Source organism: Trichosurus vulpecula, chromosome 1 (assembly GCF_011100635.1).
Source record: "Trichosurus vulpecula isolate mTriVul1 chromosome 1, mTriVul1.pri, whole genome shotgun sequence".
NCBI classification, from domain to species: domain Eukaryota; kingdom Metazoa; phylum Chordata; class Mammalia; order Diprotodontia; family Phalangeridae; genus Trichosurus; species Trichosurus vulpecula.
In genome coordinates, this window is record NC_050573.1 from 491,869,561 (window position 1) to 491,891,637 (window position 22,077).

A 22,077-nucleotide genomic window follows, 5' to 3' on the forward strand; every position below is an offset into this window, starting at 1 on the left:
TGCCAATCCACACCCACTAAGGTTTTACACCTAATAGAGGTTTGGGCCTGGGGCTTAGCACCTAGTAAGGATTACTCAAAGAAAACAAAGGCCATTTTGCTTACCAACACATGGAATCATGGGTAAGATGCTTGGATTCATAGAAAACGCCTGTCAGCACTATAATTTTGAATATAAAATTGATTGTGGCAATGTGGGGAATATTGGAAGTACAAACTTAGGAACAAAAGGTAAGTATAGGTGCGATTAAAAGGAAGGAAACAAATATTTATGAAGTAACTACTCTGTGCCGGGCACCATGGTAAGCACTTCACACGTGTTATAGCATTTAATCCTCTGTAAGTACAGGGACAGCTATTACCCTCATTTTGCAGTTGAGGAAACTCAGGTAGAAAGAGGTTAAGTGACTTGCCTACAGCCATACAGCTATTAAGCTAGATTTGAACACAGGTCTTCCTTACTCTAATCCCAGCGCTATACACTTCACCAACTATCTTGTTGAAGAAGACAATAAAGGAATCACTCTAATTCATATAAAATACAGAGTGTAAAATTTTTTTGTTACCTTTGGCTTTTATATCACTTTCATTTTTTAATATGTCCTTCTCCCCTCTCCTGCCCAGAGAGTGTTCCCTTGTAATAAGAAATCATAGAGGAAACACACACACACACACACACACACACACACAGTTGAACAAAACTAGTTACCATACCCATTATCTGACAGTACATACAATGTTAACACACCTGTAAACCCCCACCTGTGTCTACTTCTTTTTAGGGGCAAAGCTTGGTTATTATGGATAGATAATGATATTTCTTATTGTCTTACAATTTACGTTGTTGTCATTATGTATTGTTTTTCATAGTTCTCTTTATTTCATAATTACGATTTCAAAAAGAGAGTTGAAACTCTGGCAGTAAAAATGAGAAAATCTCCTATGTAACTTGGCAGAATAATCATCCCAGATTCCAAAGTCCGTCTTATTGTTTCTCTTACAGCTAACTGAGAGAATAATCATACTTTTTGTGGTGATCACCAGTCAAGATGAAGTCCAAGGAAAATATGTCGTGTGTGTTTTATTCTTCCTCTGGAATCTATTGGACGTGGTTAGGTAAGAAGTCAGAATGATCTCAAAAGCCAAAGCCAAATTGCTTCATATGGGAAAAGCAGTTTTACATGCTTATGTTTGGTTATTCTGAATAGGACAGAAAAACATAACCCTTATGTGAATTATTTTATCTTGATATGAAAATGTATTTTTAGTGCTTTCTATAATGGGCATATCAGAGATAATTAAAACCTCTCAAGATATTACAAAAGCAAATCACTGCATTCAATTTTCCAGAGCAAAAGACTTGGCATGACACCAATTTGGAAAAAAAAAAAACAAAAAAACCTCACAGCTGTTGCCTAATGAAAGGCATTCCTCACTAATGCTCTGGTGCATGCGGCTTCAATAAACAAATCATGGCCTTTCATTATATGTTTCATACAGAAATGTAAAACCAGGTTTCTATTAGTTTAAAAATATTGAAAATATAATATCTCATCTTCCCAGTACAAAAAAGCCTTCTCATAGAATGGATTTATTACAAGTATTTGGGGAAAGAAAACTGAACTAGGAAAGCTGAAGCTAAATTCTTGAGCTTACCATTCATTCTCTGTGTCATCTTGAGGAAAGATACAACTTCTATGAGGCCCTGCTGCCTTATTTGTGAAATGAGATTTCACAGTGGGTCCATGAACTTGCATGGAGAAAATATTTTATAAACTGCACTTCAGTACAATGGATTGCCTTTATAATCCTGAATCAAGTCAACAGGCATTTAGGAAGTGCTTAATATATGCCAGGCACTGTGTTAAGAGTTAGGAATACAAATACAAGGAGAAAGAAAGATAGTTCTTGTCCTCAAGAAGCTTACATTCTAATGGGGGATGACAACAAGTAAAATAAAAATGGTGGGGAAGAGATGGAAGAGAAAACCTGGATAGTCAAGAATGCCTCCTGGAGAGGGAAGTAGACATGGCATCCTGGTCATCATCTTCAAAATGGAGGTTCTGGGAGGAAGCAGCCAATTATACAGAGAGGCCACAGGGGTAGCATATGAAGTCGAGGGGTAGAGGGAACTTCCAGGGGGAAGAAGTTTCTTTGGCATAGTAGAGAAAGTCCAAGAGAGTCAGGAGCATAGCCTAGAGAGATTATCAGACTGTCAAAGGGTACTATGACACAAAAAAGTGAAGAATTCTTGGACTATATCATCTCTTCTTCCAAGCCTAGACATTTAGATTCCTCTAAATACACACACACACACACACACACACATGTATAATGTGTGTACATGTATGTGTATGTATACATACACACACATATATATGTACATACATACATACATATATATAAAACTTCTTTATGCCACTGCTATTGAGACATCACCTTCTCAATAGTAGTGGCATAAAGAAGCTTTGTGTGACTCAGTTTGGAGTGGTATATAGTTAACTTTGTAAAGTAATTAGCACCTCAGTGGCCTAACAGAGTTAATGCACCTTCGACAGATAAGCAGTTTCCTTATCACTAGAAGGATTGTGTTCTAATAACAGAACAACAGTTTTTTCAAGTACCCAGTGTTAGAAATGATTATTTCTCTTATATTAATAACTAATTATTGTATTTGGATCAAGGTTTTTCCCCTTTTCTACTTCCTCATCCAGAAACCAACTAGTGTAGGAAATCTCTCTTAAAGATTTACCCAGGAAAAGAAGTAGTCAGATAGTAAAAGAAATTCTAGGTTTAGGTTAATGGGTGAATTCCTGTTCATCACGTTTACTCAGACAGGTCTGGGAAAGTGTTGATTTTGTCAGACAAGTGACATGAAAATTGATAAGTCTCTCTGACCAAGGTCTGGGCAATTCAAATTATTTGTCCCAAGACCCTCATTGTAATACAGCCCAGACTCTCATAATATTCATTCTCTCATTAATTGTTAAGAGTTGACCGACACCCTCAGGAACACCCCCTCTTCCAAGAGCATATAAACTGTGAGCCGACCACCATGAGAGGTCTTCAGCCTGAGAGAGAAGGCCAAATAACCATCTTTTTATTAAAATGCTGGCATTATTTTTTCTTTCTTTTCTTATCTTTTTTTTACTGATTCTTCATATTTTATTGTTTAAAATTTTTAGTTTTCAACATTGATTTCCACAAGATTTTCAGTTACAAATTTTCTCCCCATTTCTACCCTCCCCCCACTCAAAGATGACATATTCTGGTTGCCCCATTCCCCAGTCAGCGCTCGCTTCTGTCACCCCACTCCCCCTGCCCAGTCCCCTTTCCCCTAATTTTCTTGTAGGGCAAGATAGATTTCTATATCCCATTGCCTGTATGTCTTATTTCCCAGTTGTATGCAAAAACAACTCTTTTTTTGAGCATCCGCTTTCAGAACTTTGAGTTCCAAATTCTCTCCTCTCTTCCCTCCCCATCTACCCTCTCTAAGAAGGCAAGCAATTCAACATACATCACACATGTATGAATATGCAAAACACTTCCACAATAATCATGTTGTGAAAGACTAACTATATTTCCTTCCATCCTATCCTGTCTCCCTTTATTCAGTTTTCTCCCTTGACCCTGTTCCTTTTCAAAAGTGTTTGCTTTTGATTACCTCCTCCCCCATCTGCCCTCTCTTCTATCATCCCCCCTTTTTTATCCCCTTTGCCCTTCTTTACTGTGGGATAAGATACCCAACTGAGTGTGTATGTTATTCCCTTCTCAAGTCAAATCCAATGAGAGCAAGATTCACTCATTCCCCCCTCACCTGCCCCCTCTTCCCTTCCAACAGAACTGCTTTTCTTGCCACTTTTATGTGAGATAATTTGCCCCATTCTATCTCTCCCTTTCTCCCTCTCTCAATATATTCCTCTCTCATCCATTAATTTGATTTTATTTTTTTTAGATATCATCCCTTCATATTCAACTCACCCTGTGCCCTCTGTCTATATATGCATATTCCCTTCAACTACCCTAATACTGAGAAAAGTCTCATGAACTATAAACATCATCTTTCCATGTAGGAATGTAAACAAAACAGTTCAACTTTAGTAAGTCCCTTGTAATTTCTCTTTTTTGGTTACCTTTTCATGCTTCTCTTGATTCTTGGGTTTGAAAGTCAAATTTTCTATTCAGCTCTGGTCTTTTCATTGAGAAAGCTTTAATGTCTTCTATTTTATTGAAAATACATATTTTTGCCTTGGAGCATTATACTCAGCTTTAATATGTAGGTGATTCTTGGTTTTAATCCTAGCTCCTTTGACCTCTGGAATACCATATTCCAAGTCCTTAGATTGCTTAATGTAGAAGCTGCTGGATATTGTGTTATCCTGATTGTGTTTCCACAATACTCAAATTGTTTCTTTCTGGCTGCTTGCAGTATTTTCTCCTTGATCGGGGAGCTCTGGAATTTGGCAACAATGTTCCTAGGAGTCTTTTTTGGGGGGATCTTTTCCAGGAGGCAATCGGTGGATTCTTGCAATTTCTATTTTACCCTCTGGCTCTGGAATATCAGGGCAGTTCTCCTTGATAATTTCTTGAAAGATGATGTCTAGGCTCTTTTTTAAAAATTATCTCTCCTGGATTTATTTTCCAGGTCAGTGGTTTTTCCAATGAGATATTTCACACTGCCTTCCATTTTTTTCATTCCTTTGGTTCTGTTTTACAATATCTTGATTTCTCATAAAGTCACTAGCTTCCACTTGCTCCAATCTAATTTTTAAGGTGGTATTTTCTTCAGTGGTCCTTTGTACCTCCTTTTTCCTTTGGCTAATTCTGCCTTTCAAGGCATTCTTCTCCTCATTGGCTTTTTGGAGCTCTTTTGCCATTTGAGTTAGTCTATTTTTTAAAGTGTTATTTTCTTCAGTATTTTTTGAGGTTTCCTTTAGCAAGTCATTGACTTGTTTTTCATGATTTTCTTTCATCACTCTCATTTCTCTTCCCAATTTTTCCTCTACTTCTCTTACTTGCTTTTCCAAATCCCTTTTGAGTTCTTCCATGGCCTGAGGCCAATTCACATTTTTCTTGGAGGCTTTTGATGTAAGCTCGATGACCTTGTTGATTTATTCTGGCTGTATATTTTGATCTTCTTTGTCACCAAAAAAGATTCTATAGTCTGAGTCTGAGTCTGAATCTGAGGGCATTTTCACTGCCTGGTCACGTTCCCAGCCAACTACTTGACCCTTGAGCTTTTTCTCAGGGTATGACTACTTGTTGAGTAGAGAGTACTTTGTCCCAAGCTTTAGGGTCCAAGCATTGCTGTTTTCAGAGCTACTTCTACTCCTTCAGGGCTCCTTCAGAGCTACTTCTACCATCACCGCAAGCTCTGCCATACCAGTGCTCCTCCTCCCCCAAGAACCACCAACCAGGACTGCAACATTATTAATAAAATGATTAAATTACCTGGAAATTATGTCTCTTGAACTTTTTTAAATGCCACACCAGTCTGCTTAATTAAATCCATCTGATTCAGTCTAATTCATTTGTAAGACCCTTAAATAGCTTAAAAAGCTATTTTAGTCCCAAATCACCTGACCTATTCCTTTTGAACTTAGGGTTTCTCTGCCATGAAATCATGGAGTTTCCTACTTAGAAGAGACGTCAGCAGACTATTTAGTCCAACCTAGACCTACACAGAAGTCCTCTCTACTGAATCCCTGACAAATCTAGCCTCCATTTGAAGAACTCTACTAATGGGGAATTCATTACTTCCTGAGGTAGCCACTCCCACTTTTGAACAGCACTGGTTATTATAAAGTTTTCTTACATATCCAACTTCATTCTGAATGCAGCTTCCAAATATTGCTTCCTGAGGCCAAGCAGGACAGGTCTGATTCCTCTTCTCTGTGACAACCCTTCAGATGCCAGAAGCTGACAATTACATCCATCCTTGGTCTTCTCTGTTAAATATAGCTTGTTCTTTCAATCCATTCGTCAGATAGTATGCGCTTTGTTTCCCTCACCATGGTTGTTAGCTTCTTCTGAATCTGATCCTGTCAATATCCTTTCCTGTTCTTCTCAGATCCTTCGCTTGCTAGATCTCAAATCAATTCCACTGTTTGAGGTCAAAACTATTCTGTCTTGCAACCAACCAAACCTCCAACTGTTTATCGCCTTCCTTGGCATTCTACTTATAAAAATCTAGTCCCTTTCTTTTCTAGGTACAGAGCCCCATGAATTCCATTTGTTTTTAAATCTGCTCTAGTTTTTAAGCTCTTCTTTAAGTAATATACCCATGGTCAGCTACAGTATTCTCTTTTGGCTACATAAGCAGTCTTAAAAGCTATATATCAATGTGCCAACCTTTTTGTACACACCATGTTACCACCCTTTCCTATCTTTTCTGGCAGATTACTCTGTCTCTCTACTCTTCAGTCTGTCTCTATCTACTGGTTCCTTCCCCGTTGCCTGCAAATATGCCCAAGTTTCCTCCATCCAAGTGTAAAAGAGGAGTCAACCCCTCCCCCCATTGGGTTCTGATGCCTTGACTAGGTACAAACACATTTTTAATTGAATCCAAAAATCAGAAGAACTGAGGGAATAGCACTCATGCACTTTCTTTTATCAATCAAAGCCACTGTGTGAGACATTGGGTCATGCCCTCAGCACTTTATATAAAAGGGAGAAACTCTCAGAATACAGGAAGAAGTGATTCTGAGCACCTGGTTTTGAGAGGTTGGGGTAAACATAGAGCAAGAAACTACGTGGACCTTAGGGGCTACTATATTGGCCCCAGGCTTAGAATGACTCAATTGTTGTAAAGCGTATTACATATTTTGAAAAACGTAGCCCTTCACTAGACCCTACTATCCCCACAAGTTATTATCATATATGGCTCCGCCCTTTCTCAGTCAAACTCTTAGGCAAAGCTATCTAAATACATTGGCTGCTATTTCTCATCTCTTGTTCCCCTGGGTGTTGTCTCCCTGTTCTTGACCACCATTTCCAGAAAGCTCCAGTCATTCTTTACTTCACTCTTTCCTCTCTGGCCACCCCCTATAAAGCCCCTAATGCCAATGGCCTGGTCTCCAAGCAAGTACCCTTTCCTCCCCATCAATCTTTCCAGTTTTGGAACCAAGATCAAATCAAGTCCTGACGATATGCGTCAATATATTCCCTTACGGCCCAATTCACCGTCTCTATACAGCGCCTCTCCCTGGCCACCACTCTCTTACATCTCTTGTTTCCCCCGTTGGAATGTAAGTTACTTGAGGGCAGGGACTCTGCTTTTATTTTTGTATCCCTCATCTTTAGCATTGTATTGAGCATGCATAGTAAGCAGCTATGTGGGAGAGAGGATGGAGTGCCAGGCCTGAGGCCAAGAAGACTCATCTTCCTGAGTTCAAATCTGTGTGACCTTGGACAAGTCACTTAACCCTGGTTGCCTCAGTTCCTCATCTGTAAAGTAAGCAGGAGAAGGACATGGCAAACCACTCCAGTATCTTTGCCAAGAAAATCCCAAATGGGGTCACAAAGAGTCGCATATGACGGAAATAATTAAACAACAGTAACAGTAAGTAAGCACTTAATGAATAGTTTTTTTGTTCATTTGTTCAATAATAGCTTACATTTGTAATTAGTTAAATTAAGGCATTCTTATCAAATTTTTGAGTGACATGAGGTTGGAAGAGATAATTACTTTAGAGGATGATACAATCAGGACACAAAAGTATCTGAACAATCCAGAAGGATGGATTAAGCTTAATGTGATGAAATTTAACAAAGATAAATATAAATTCCTATTTTAGACTTAAAAAAATTAACCACATAAGCAAGGATTGAAGAGATGTGGTTAGAATATAGCTCACATGGAAAAAACCCTGAGAATCTTAGCATATTGAGAATTCAACATGAGTCAGCTATATGATACGGCAATCAGAAATGTCAATGTGCGTTAATGGTAACACACTGTCCAGAACAAGGGGGATTGGGTCCACATCTCGTGGAGTGGTCAGTGTGGGGCAGTGGTTTAGTCACTGAGCCAACTAGCATTTATTAAATACCTACTATGTGTGTAAAGATACAAAGACAAGGAAGCTAATTCCTCTTCACATGGAGCTCGCAGTCTAATCACATGAAACAACTGTGGATGAACAGCATTCGGGATTCCCTCAGGGGGAAAGCACTAAGATTAAGGAAGAATGGGAAAGGCCTCTGGTAAAAGATGGGACTTTAGCTAAAATGTAAAGAGAGCCAAGGAAACCAGGAAGTGGAGATGAGGAGAGAGAGTGTCCTAGACACGGGGGACAGCCAGTGAAAACATAGTTGGGAGATGGAAGGTTATAAGGGAGGAATAGAAAAGAGACCAATGTCACTGGATAATTGGAGAGGAACAAAGGGTATAAGGACTTTAAATGTAGGAAGAGGTCACATTATGAAGGTCTTTAAAAGCCAAACAAAAGCTTTCATATTTGATATTGGAGATAATGGGACACTGGAGTGACTGAATAGTGGGATGGCATGGTCAGATTGGCACGTTAGGAAGATCAGTTTGACAGCCCAGTGGGGGATGGACTGGAGTGGGAAGAGATTTGAGGTAGGGAAACCAATCAGCAGGCTATATTGCAATGGCCCAGGCTTGAAGTAAGGAGGACCTGCATGAAGGCAGCTGAAGCAGGTGCTGTGGAGTGCTTAGAGCTTGGTCAGGCATTGAAGACAGCAGGGTCACCCAGTGTATCCTGGGCCATCACCAGTTGTCTCGACTCTTGTCCTGCCACTGGACTTTGATGACTTAGGAAGAGAGAGTGAGGCTGATAACTTTGTGTAATGCTGCCTCACTTAAATCCAATCCATGCACAACTGGAAGCGTCATGCATGATGTCATTGGTCCTCTTCGAAAACGAAGGAGGGACAGCGATGAGAACCTGCATCATGTCTCAAGAAAGTTGGTAAACATAAAGCATATTTATTACCATTCAATCATCATTGAGTTGTTGACTTTGACTGACCTATTTGTGTGAGTCAAGAAAAATGTAATCAGGATGGTGAGGGAAGCTAAAAGCCTATGTCATGATGTCAAGGAACTGGAAATGTTTCAAGAGAAGGGGGAGGCAAGAGGGTACCGTGTCAACTGTCCCAAGTACATAAATGGCTGTCCTATGGAAGATAAATTAGACTTACTTTGTTTACTCCAGAAGGCAGAACCAGAAACAATAGGTAGGTAGCCAAGAATCTGATTTTGACTGGATAAAAGAAAAAGCTTTCCAACCATCAGAGCTGTCAAAAAAGAAAATAATGAGTAGTGGATTTCCTATCCCTGGAGGCCTTTAAGATAAGAGTAGATGACACTTTTTCAGAGACTTATAGATTTTTCATATGTAGGTTAGACCAAATGACATCTGATGTTACCTCCAACCATAAGATTTTATTCTTCTCTTTGGTTCTGTTATTGTAGTGCTTTGTAAGGTACCTTACATACATTTATCTCAATAATTTTAAAAATTAACTACTTTACTAGGACCAACATTAAACATTAGTGCAAGTCAGTCAATATGCATTTATTAAACTCCATATATGTGACAGGCACCATGCTAAATGCTGGGGATACAAAGAGAGGCAGAAAATAGTCCCTGTCCTTAAGAAGCTCACAATCTAATGGGGAAGACAATAAACAAATAAATATATACAAACAAGGTATATACAGGATAGATAGGAAATCAAAAAAGAAAAGGCACTAGAATGAAGAAGGATTAGGAAAGACTTCCTATAGAAGGTGGAACTTAAAGGAAGCCAGGGAAGTCAGGAGGCAGAAATGAGCAGAGAGAACATTTCAGGCATAGGGGACAGTCAGAGAAAATGTCTGGAGCCAAGAGATGGAGTGTTTCATTTATGGAACTGCAAGGAGGCCAGTGTCACTGGATTGAAGAGTACGTGGGGTAGATGTAGCTAAATAGAGGATAGATTGGAGTGGGGAGAGATTTTTGACAGGCAGACCCACCAGCAGGCTATTGCAGTAGCCTCACTATGAATGATGAGAACCTGCACTAGAGGAGTGACAGTATCAGGGCAGGGTGTATTTGAGAGATGTTTCAAAGGTAAAATCAACAGATGTTGACAAACAGATTGGATATGGGGGTTTGGAGGTGGGTGTTTTGTGGTGAGAGATAGTGAATTGAGTTTAGATGTTTAGATTGTAAGCCTGGGAGACTGGGAGGATGGTGGTACCCTCAGCAGTAACAGGAAAGTTTGGAAGGGTTAAAGGGAAAGATGGTGAGTTCATTTCTGAATGTGCTGATTTTAAGGTGTCTACTTGACGTCCAGTTCAAGATGTCTGAAAGGCAGTTGGAGATGTGAGACTAGAGGTGACCAGAAAGGGTAGTGCTAGACACGTAGATTTGAGAATCATCAGCATAGAGATGATAATTAAATTCATGGAAGCTGATAAATTAAGTTCGTATGGAGGGCTTGGTACAGTGCCTTGTCAAATACCAACAGTTAGTAGGCACAACCAGTAAAAGTAACCATACTTGCTTAATAACTAATTGTATTTAAATTAGTTTATTTCAGTGCATAAAATACTATGCTGCTTTCATTTTCTCTACATCCATATCAGGATTCTCTTTCCATTCATTCACATTCACTTTCTTCATATGATCCTTGTTAACATGCATTTCATCCATCCGGTTCAGTGTTACATCTCTTTGCACTATTTTATCTCATTTAATCTTTATAGGAGAAACAGTAAGGTGTAATGAACAGAGAACCAGCAGCAGTCAGAATACCTGGCTTGCCTCTAAGTCCCTATGAATTCTAGAAAGACTAAGCTGCAGCCAAGTTACTGACCTGTTCTAGGAGAAGTTTCCATAGTAGGAGTTCCCTAAACTAATGAAATAAGGGTTCCAGATGGGAAAAAAAGCAGCAACAACACCTGCCCCTCTCCCTGCCCACACAAAATAACACAAACAACAACAAAAACTCTTTCATGTTAGAGAGGAGAAAACCAAAGCTAACAGAGGCGAAAGGACTGGCCAGCCACACTACTACCACACTCAACGGTGGATTGGAGTCTGTGTCTTACAGCCTCAAATCCAGGTCCTTCATTGGTGTTTCCCAAGGTTATGTGGCTTGCAAAAATAGGTCAGTCTCATAGAATCTTTCTTTGAATTATTATCCAATAATGTGGCTAATAATAACTACATACCTACACAATAACTACAATAATATAATAATAACTATGCAACTGTGAATGTTGAAGAAAATTTGGAGATGTGTAGAGAGAGAAAAGGCTTGATAGCAATAAAAAATAGGAATACCTAAATTGTGGTAGTTTTAGTCACTGCCATTCATGACATTTCAGATGGGGATCTGACTTAGCTTCATTCATGCCATTATAAACATTAGAGACTTCTTCAATGTTTATGTATTTTCTCCATGTATCCCAATTATGAGAAATAGTAAGTCCCCCCTTTTATATGCTAGTAGTGTATTCCTCTTTTTAGCCTTTTTTTGCCTCCTCTTCAAACCCCAGAACCTCTGCTTTTCTTATTTATGTCTCTCAATACCCTTGGAAGACATTAAGGTCCTGAAAGGACAGTAATTTTGTTCTCCGCCCCCCATTTAGAATGAGAACACTACCCCATCATACAGTTCATGCCAATTCCTCAAATAAATTTATCTTTCTAGGTTTCTCTGGACTCTTGTGTTTGTATTTCAAAGATTCTAGTAAGCTCTGGTCTTTTCATCAGTGTAACAACAATGTGGCTTGCTGCTACTGTGGCTGTGTAGGACCAACAACACTAGCACACAGAAGGGCTGCCAGCACAGATTCTTTGATCAGCTTTTCTGAGGAAAGCAACTTTAAGGGGTTAACAATCTCACTTTAATCAAACATATATATATTCATTCACTTAATTCAGGGATACAAGTCAGCACTCAGAACTTCAGAGCAAATAAAACAGAAATTGCAAACATACATTACGTAAACAGAGCAAATAACACAAACCAGTCTATCCATAGCAATACATAGTTACCAGAGAAGCACCAACATCTGGATTTTCAAGCTGGGGGGCTCTTAACAATGGCTGCCCAGAGTCTCATCTAGTGGAATCACAGGACACTCTTCCAGTGAGTGAGGACCCCAAATAAAATGCTAACCTCTGAGTTTATATACCCTTCTTAGGCCCAAGCCACCCCCCACCTCCACCAAGGCTCCACAACTAATCAGCAAAAGCCTGTGGGCCTGGGGATTCACATCTAGTTAGCAAAAGGATGTGGGCCTGGGGCTTAGCACCTAGCAAGACTTAATCAAAGGCACTTGATTACTTTAGCATTCTAAAAGAGAAAACACTAAAAAAAAAAAAAAATCCCACCTTAATTACCATTACAATCAGAAATGCTTGAAGGATTTCTGTTCCATTAAAGATGCACCACCCCCACCTTAGCATGATATTTAGCTTTGCAGGGTAAGTTATTCTTGGTTGTAAGCCTACATCTTTTATCTTTTGGAATATTACATTCTAAAATCTCCTTTAGTTTTTAGTAGAAGCTGACAATTCTTGGGTGATCCTGACTGTAGCAGTTCAGTACACAAGCCACTTATGGATGTTTGCAATACTTTTTCTTTGATGTGGGAGTTCTAAATTTTGGCTATGACATGCCTGGACCTTATCATTTTGGGGATATTTTCAGGAGGTAATTTGGTAGATTCTTTCTATGCTGTACTTCTAATAGATCTTAGCAGTTTCCATTTGCGAGTTCATGAAATATACTACCCAGGCTTTTTGTTTCTTGTTTGATTCTTATGTTATATCTCGACCTGTTTTCTAGGTCAGTTGTTTTTTATACCCTGCTCCTTTAATTTTCTCTTCTTTCTCCTCTTTTGCCTTTGTTCTATTATTCTTGCTGTTTCATGAAGCCATTGGTTTCTGGTTAGTCAATTCTAACTTTTAGGAATTCCATTTCTACGATAAGGTTTACTGGCTTTCTCTTCTCAGCTATTTTCCTTCCAATTATTTCCTTGAGCTTTTATTTAATTTTTTACCTCTTGCTTCTTTTCTTAAAGATATTCATGTAATTACCGTGGAAATATTTACCTTTGAGTCTCTGCTCCCAATTCTCATGGAGCAAGAGATGCAATCATTTTCTATACTGGCTGGTGTTTATTTTGTTTCATTCCTCCCTCCAGCTTTAATTCTTGAATTAGGGCTTTGTGCCCCCAGTTGGACTTTTTTTGGGGGCAGGGGAGGTCAGCCCTATCACGGTCTCACCATGGATTCCCAGGGTTTTTGTACTAAATTACTGAGGCTAGCCCCCCAATCCCCGTATGTTTGAGATTCTTTGGCATCTCAAATTGAGTGTTAGTGACCTCAGATAGTCTGGGCCAGGGCTGTCTCAGTCTGCAAACTGTAGCACTGTCCTAGGTGGTACCACACTAGTCACTATCTGCTGCTACTCTTCTGAGCTTCCAAGAACCCCACCTTGGGAATGTGTGCCCAGCCTAGGGCTTTTTCAGTCTGGGAGGCTACATGCATCCCAACTTTGGTTGTTCTGGTCCTCATTTTGCTGAAGTTGGTCCTTTCCCAGTGGGCTTTTGACTGACTTTTTATACAGTTCGGTTTGGAAGAAGTCATTTTCTGTAGTTTCTCGTAAACCTTCTTGACCATTATTCGATCTGATACAAATTTCAGGGTTTTGCTAGAACTGGTGTGCGGAAATTAGACAGCCTGCCTCTTGCTGCCTAAGGCAGCAGTCTTGTCTGGAAGCCTAAGCCCTGTTTAAAAGTTATGGGTTTTAGCCAATAGAACATGAATGTAAATTGAGGGGGGGAAAAAAACCTCATTTATGTTCTATCATTTTCTTATTGTCAATTATTTCAAAATAAGTATATCCATCCTTGTAGAATGATCAAAAATAAGGGCAGATATGTTCACAGCAAAAGAAATAGATTTTGTTTAATTTCAGTGATGTCTATACGTAACAGAATGAACTATAGCTGAGCAAAATTGATATTTCTTAATGTATCAACACAAGTTAAAATTAATAGAAAAGAAAGCAACATATTCCAATCACATGGTAGATTCAACAAAGTAGCAAAATGTTTCCTTATCCCTTTATTCCCCCCCCACCCCCGCCCCCACCATGGGGACCTAGCCAGTTGAGTAACAACCCATCCTCTCCCTCTCTCTCTTCCTCTCCTTCTCCTGTCCAGAGGAAGGGAAATTTTGATGGCTGAAAGCTGCCCAGTTAACTTGGGGTTTACTGGCTAGATCTCTCTCCCTTCCTTCTTTTCTTCCTTCCTTCCCAACCCAAAATATGTTATAACCGTACTTTTTCTTTTCAGGTATACATATAGCATGTTATCTGTAGTGGGAATTTACTACCACATTTTGACGTGGCTCAGTCAAACTCTCTGGATGTTCATCTACCCTCTCTGTGTTCTTGCTGAAGGTAAGGAAGGAAACAGTGGTTCATTTTATCAACATTTTTCTTGGTGCAGTCTAGTTATCATAGTTGAATAAATTTTTTTTAAAAATCAGACAGTGTTTGGCCAACACTTCTTTCATTCAGCCCCATCTGTCCTGGCACATTCCTTATCTTGTTTTAATCTTACCCAGATTCCTTGGTACTGCCAGAGACAAATTGCTTTCCAATAAGCAAAATCATAGCTTTTTATCATCTCAACTTTGTACAATCACCTATGTTTAAGGTAAATGCCACTTTCATACGAACAGCCAAATTAACTCCATTTGTAAAAATCTAAGGACTACAGGTGTTACATAGAAATACCAGATATCATGCTTTTTGTGCATTTCAATACATTAAGGATATCTACGTTTAGGAAGGCAACATTATAGAATGGATAGAGTGCTAGTGTCAGTCAGGAAGACCTCGGCTCAAATTTCATCTCTACCCCTTCCTTGTCACATTATTTTGGGCAAATCACTTAACTCCTTATTTTTCTCATCTGTGAAATGGAAATAACAAATTCGATAGCAATGCTCTTACAGGATTATCGTGATGTTTCTCTAGAAAGCCTCTCTCACAGACTCTGATGTTACTGTACCTTTAAGAGAAGAAGTAGAATCTTGAGGATTGACAATTTAATTGACTTCTTGAGAGAGAGTTTAATTGTCATGGCTAAGGGAGTCTGTGAAAGAGACTGATGACTAAGAGAACTGTTTTCCTGAAGAAACTTAGAGAGACTGCAGTTAATTGTCACAGAGAGTCTGTGACTGACTTGGTGGGTTGTGTCTTCCTTGAGGGAATCTGTTAGAGACTGAGTGAGAACTGAGTTGAACTCTTATTCTGTAGAGCAGATACCCTGAGAATTCTGGAGACATTTTGACAGCCATCTAAATAGACCTGAATTGTTGGACTGTGATTTCAGTGTCTGTGGAAGAATCAGAAATTCAAGAGAATGGTTAGCTGTGACTGTGATCTCATAGTCAATTTGCTGTTGAAGTGTGAGAGTATATGTGTGTGTGTGTGTGTGTGTGTGTGTGTGAGAGAGAGAGAGAGTCGGGGGGGGGCAGCGAAAGAGGGAAAGAGGGAGAGAGGGAGAGAGTGAAAGAGAGAGAGAGAGGGAGGGAGAGAGAGACAGAGAACGAGCAAATTAAACTAAAAACTACACCAAGACTCTGGGGGGCAATTTACATATGTATGTATATACATACATACACATAGCCCACGTGTGGCCTCAGTCTCCACTCATGTTTTAAATCTGGCCTCTTAACTGACTCTTAATTCATGTCGGAGCCTCCTGGTAGATATTGACTCATATTTACCTTATTATTTAATACACAAAATATCTACCTTTCTGTTAGGTGTGATCCACAATCCTTCATAATCTTCTTTAATTTATGATTCTGTAAGTTGTAAATTTCAAGATTCCAAAAACCATCACCTGAAAATGAGCTGATGACCATAATGTTCTACAGCCTTCATTAATCCGGTCATTTCTCTGTTTTCAGTACGTCCTCTGAATAGTGCATGTCTTTCCTCAGCATTTTATCTGAGACATGAGTTTCTTTACAAATAGATTCTATCGGTGTTCTGTACACAATTGTCCTTTTTCTGCCCCTTTTCAGCAGCCACATTGTTTGCATATGAAAGGGGTGATATCTTACATATCCTTACTGAACGACAGATTTTTCTTTTTCAATAAAGTCAGAGTTAAATAATTGAGATAGTTCACCAGACTATTGCTTTAGAGCTAGAAATCAGAGGCTATCAAATTCAAGCCTATCATTTTTTTTAGGTAAGGAAACTGAGGCACAGAGAAGTTAAATGATTTGCCCAGGATTACCTAGATAGTGAGTGGCCGGGACAGATTTGAACCCAGGTTTTCCCAACTCTCCAGAACCATGCTGTCTTTCAGGTTCTTAATTTGTGGTAATTAATTAGGTAATACAAAACATTCCTATTCTTCTTCCTCTTCTTCTTCTGTCGCTACACATCCTTGCCAATACTACTCTGTGACTTTTTCTACTACAACTTGGTAGACTTCAATTAGCTGTCACTGAAAAATCTATCACCCTGTGCCTAACCTAGTGTAGATCCTGCACTCAGTTGGCACTGAGAAACCAGGGTTGCTTTTATGCAGCAGTGAATCAGAGTAGTGGGAAGTTGCTTCTTAAATCATAGAAAATATCTGAAACAATGCAAATCTTATCAACTTGAAAAATAAGGTATAGCATCCAAAACTTGAAATGTGACAGCTATAGTTAAATATCTGAGGGGGTAAGAGGGCAGCAGAAAGTGTGCTGAATCTGACAGAAGACTCTCCCTCTTTTCTCACCAAGCCGAGTCAGGAAAACCTGAGTTCAAATGTAACCTCAAAAACATACTAGATATGTGACCCTGAGCAAGTCCCCTAACTTGTTGGCCCCTGTTTCCCCATCTGTAAAAAGGGGATAATAGCACCTACAACCCAGGGTTGTTGTGAGGATCAAATGAGGTAATAGTTGTGAAGTGCTTAACACGGTGACTGGCACACAGTAGGTTCTATACAAATGTTAGTCATCGTTATCAATTAATTTAAGCGCTTATTTATACAGACAAAATAGAGCAGCAGATATGAAACAATAAGCATTAATATGCTACCTCTTTTTTAAAAAAAAAAACAACCAAGATAGAGTTTGATAAATCAGTGGTTGATTTGCCAAAGCACTGAGCTGCTTTACTGAAATTTTTAAAAATCCTTTTTCTTTGTAGTCTCCTACCATACTATGCAGACATGTCAAGTACAGGTACTTTAACGTGATTTCTTTTCTACATTAACAGCATTTGTCAGCTACGAATCATTGCCTTATTTTGAAACCTTTGGTACTTACTCCACCAAACTGCCCTTTGACTTATCAATATATTTTCCGTATGTTTTAAAAATATACCTCGTGGTGCTTTTTGTAGGTAAGTTTTTCTCATTTTTTTTCCTCTGTCTTGCTGAGAGGTTGGGTTGTTTTGGGTGGGAGAGAAGTTTAAAAATATTTTTAATTCATGGGCAATTTGGTCAAGGTAGGAGGTGAGTGTTCTTTCAGGGAGAGAGTAGGATAATGGCATCTATTCCAATGCTTCACCAAATAGCATGAAAAGTTTGAATGCTCTGGCTGGGCAACCAAGGTAAATTCCTGTCCTGGCAAAGCAGTTCTCAACTTCAGCTGCCTGTGCAATCCCACAAAATGTCATTTTAATGATCTCTAGAAGCCCAAATATACCCACCATCTCAGAGATAAGAATATTATTCCTATGGAGAACAGACGAATGTTACATTTGGGTAGAGGGAGGAAGCTATCCCAAATAGGGGAGGAAAAGAAATGCTTAGCCCATTTGGATGTATCACTAGATGGGGGAAGGGAGTGGATTTCCCCACTCGCAGAAAGTCTTGTGAAAATTTCTGCTGTAGGCTAGCATCAACTGAGAGAGAACCACAGTAACAGCAGGATAACATCATGGAAGCACCTATGCTGTCTTTTAGAGCTCTTTCAAGACAATATGAATACTCAATCTTCTTTGCCTTTGCTGTTTCCCTCCCAAATCAGGCATGTATTTTACCTATGATCACCTCTACTCGGAAAGAAAAAATATCCTCAGAGCCTTTCATGTCAAAGAGAAGAAAAACTAAGGCTTTGTCATGAAGACCGTCTTGTGCAATATGCTGCTGCTAACATGCCATGTGAAGTACTTAGATTGAAAAAATGCCAAATGTTTGAAAAATAGCTAATATTTTTCTTAACTTGGAATGAAATGGAAATCCTTCCAAGGGCCCTGGGCATTCAAATATGGTTGTTCTCTGTTTCATACACATTTTGCATCTAATATATGCTTCCTGCCTCACCACCACTGTGGAGTTCTGCTGTTGTTGAAAGTTATATAGGATATTTTTGTAGAAGCTTGTTTTTTTTTTCCCCTTATAAACAACTGGAATAAATTCAACTGGAATAGAGTCTCAATTCATTTTTGAAAGAGAGTCTAGTGGCCTAAATTACTTCCAGTTATATACATTTTTTTCTTTGCATTTTTTTTTTCTTGTCTGAGTTCTCAAAGTAAAAACATAGAGTCGGGCCAAGTTGAGAGCCAATATATATGGAAGACATTCATGAAACATATCCTGCTCTTGCCTACTTTATGGATGTGTTTCAAGTTTTCCACAGCTAGTAATCTAAACTCCTATCGGTATTAAATTCACCTGGAAAAGGCTATGCCATGCAAAAAGAGCAAAACTCTTTAATTTCCTTCTCCACAGAACTAAAAGTTATTTAGGGCTAATATTTTGAAGAGGATATCTAATTAGCCTTGAAATTTTGTCATTTCAGTAAGACACAAATGCTACATCTTGTTATATCATGTCATGATACCTAAGTACCACCTACTACAATATTGATTTTTTTCCCTTTTTTAGAAAAGGAAAATCAGTTCTACTGAATGAAATATTTGACAAGAAATAAGCAATTATGCATATGCAATCAAAGGTACTTGATTTGGTGTTTGTCAACTTTCAGAGTTTTGCCAGGAATTTTCAAATATTAAATAATCACCTCATTTAAGATAGCATGATGTTGTCTGTTTCATTTTTCCAAATCAATAAAATAAAATTTAACAAATGACAAAAGGAAAAAGGGGGCTCTAGTTACTTTGTAGGACTCAAATCCCTTCTCTGGCCAATCCCTATGGGTTCAGCGATCACTTCTACCATTGACTACTCAAACTATAGATCTAGCCTCCATCTCTCTTCCATGATCTAGTCCCAAATTTCCAGGTGTGTGCTAGACATATTAGCATGGGGAATGGTACTCATTTCAGAAAATCATGTGTTTGAAATACCAAAGGAATATGAATGTGCCTTTGGCAGTTCAAACTCATGAGAGTTGGACAGCCAATGCTGAACTTCTCATCTTCTCCCATACGTCTTTCTATCCTTTCTTTCAACTTCCATATTTATATTGGTAGCATTAACATCTCTGTCTTCCTAGTTCAAAAGAAAGCCATCATTTTGACTCTTCCCTTTTCTTCATCACCCCCATCCCACCAGTTATCTTATTGGTTATACTGCCAAACCTCTCTGGCTTCCTCCACTCTGTCACTATCCAGGTCATGCCTCATTAGCCTGGATTACTTTAACAGCCTCCTACCTGGTCTCTACACCTCCAGTTTCTTCCTTCTCTACTCCTTCATGGCAAAATACTCCTCCTAATATAGGGATAGAGACTGGATGGATGAATTCATAGATATAAGGAACTCTCTAGTGAGGAAGTCAGCATTTTATCTGTAATTTGTATCCTTAAAGAGCCACCTAGAGAATTGTAATTTAAGTGACTTGTCCAGGGTCACACAGCTCCTACAAGGCAGAAGCAGGTGATGAACTCAGGCTTTCTAGCTTAGAGGCCAGCTCTCTATTACTAGACCTAGCTGCCTCTCCTTTCTAATATGCCTATCTATATAGATTTTTATGGTATTTTATACTATATATAGTTTTTATAGTATTTTTGAGAAATTATGTGAAATCTAGAAAGCGCCATAATAGATATAAGCTGTTAATCTACACTTCCGATCCTACTATCCTTCTGCTCAAAAGCCTTCACTGACCCCAATTGCCTATAAGGTAAGATACAAGCTTTTTATACTAGTATTTCAGATCCTCGACAATTTGACTCAACAATCTTACTAACTTTTTCACCCTACTCCTTTTTCACACATTCTACATTCCAGCCAAACTAAGCTATTTGCTATTTCCACGTCTTATTCTGCCTTCTTCTGTCTCCATGCATTTGTGTGTCATTACCTCATGACTTAAAATGAACAAAGCTGATTCCAGACCATGGACTGAATTATCATCTAGAACTAACATGATCGAGACTCACTGAGTTAACACTATTATTTCAAGGGGAAGTAGTTGGACAGAATGTATTCATAGCTCCACTTCTCCTTGTATGCAGTTTTGAGGGAACATTTTACCAATAGTTCACTTCATAAACCAGAGTCCTTTCAGAAATATCCAGCTTCTAGAAAAGCCCAAAGACAAATAAATTCAAATTCATTTAATCTTGTAATGGAGTGAAACATGGAGTTCAGACCTTTAGATAGTCATTGTTGAGAAAAAAAGCAAAATGGATGTGACCTGAATATTAAAGATATATAATATTAGAAGAGAACCAGACTAGAAGAGCACTTTCTTTAAGGGCTATGCATAGAGGGTAAATCTTTAACCAGATAAAATGTAGAAACCATTATATGAAATAAAATCATTTCAATTATATGTATGAGGATGAATGTCTTTTGGACAAACAAAATTAACGCAATTAGTATAAAAAGGGAAGCTGCGAACTGCAGAAAAACTCTATCAAATATTGCTGATATCCAAGACATATGGGCAACTAACAAATATATTAAAACAAAAGCCATTCCCCAATAAAGAAGTGGTCAAGATATGAACATTCCTCAAAAAATCTATAAACAACTAAGAGTCATATGAGAGAATACTCCAGATCATTAATAATATGAAAAATTCAAATGGAAACAACTCATGTTTCATAACACATCCAGCAAACTGGCAAACACCACAAAAAGGTAATAATCCATGTTGGAAGTGTTATAGATTGTCACTCTCACGCATTATTGGTGGAGTTGTAAACATGTCCAACCATTTTGGAATCATATGAAGAAAATGACTAAAATATCTATACCTTGGACCAAGTGGTAGTGTTGTTGATGGTGATGACAACAGTATTTATACGCTGCTCAGCGTGCCAGGCACTGCACTTTATAAACATTATCTCATCTGATCAAAGTAGATTCTATTGTTAGGTACGTACACTAAGAAGGTCCATGGTAAAAAGAAAGGCCCCATATATATACTAATAGCAGCATTTTTAATTTTAACAAAGAACTAGAAACAAAGTAGATACCCATCAATAAGGGAATTGCTAAAGAATTTCTGGTACATGAATATAATGGAACATTACTGTGGTGTAAAAAAAATGATGAAAGTGATGAATATAAAGAAACACAGGAAGAACTGATGCAAAATTAGATTATACGCTACAAATATATATATATTAAAAGACCAACAAAAATGAAACAAAGCTGAATGCTATGAAATTATAATGGTCAAGCTTCGCCCCCAAAGCTCCTCCTCTGGCTTCTTTGCCATGATGAGGGATTTTAGGTCAACACATAAACGAATGAATGAAGCATTTGTTAAGTACTTACTATGTGCAAAGCACCACGTTTAAGTGCAAATACAATGTAATGGAGAAGACAACACACATGGAATTTCAGCTGCAGGTTAGATGGGAAAGTCTCTCGGTCCTTATGGCACAACAGAAGCAAAGCAGATGTTAATGCCCCTTCTTTAATGTCACTATTTAATGCCACTATTCCCAGGGCTCTTGGGTCCAGGGTCCTAGATTGTTACCATCAGGATCTATGGGGAGATGTTTCCTTGAGGTGGTGATGGTCATTTGACTTGCCTGACACATGCTGCCTCCTCTTTCAGGGCACTTTGCTGCTTCAGATACATGGGTTTGCTTGCCCTCTTTGTAGGAGCTGGTTAGGATGGTTGGCCCTTTCTCTATAGGAGTTACTTTCCCAGATGATA

The 22,077-nt window shown here is 38.6% G+C and overlaps 1 protein-coding gene across 1 annotated transcript in view; it reads left to right on the plus strand.

Annotated features, from left to right (window-relative positions):
* The window catches only part of HACD4 (3-hydroxyacyl-CoA dehydratase 4), a 48,260-nt gene extending 29,226 nt beyond the window's left edge, over positions 1-19,034 (plus strand). The window contains exons 4-7 of the mRNA XM_036734359.1: positions 1,003-1,115; positions 14,326-14,432; positions 17,268-17,393; positions 18,023-19,034. Coding sequence (XP_036590254.1) covers positions 1,003-1,115; positions 14,326-14,432; positions 17,268-17,393; positions 18,023-18,105 — 429 coding nt within the window. The 3' untranslated portion in view covers positions 18,106-19,034. The remainder of the gene's footprint in view (positions 1-1,002; positions 1,116-14,325; positions 14,433-17,267; positions 17,394-18,022) is intronic.
* Positions 19,035-22,077: the final 3,043 nt, after the last annotated feature.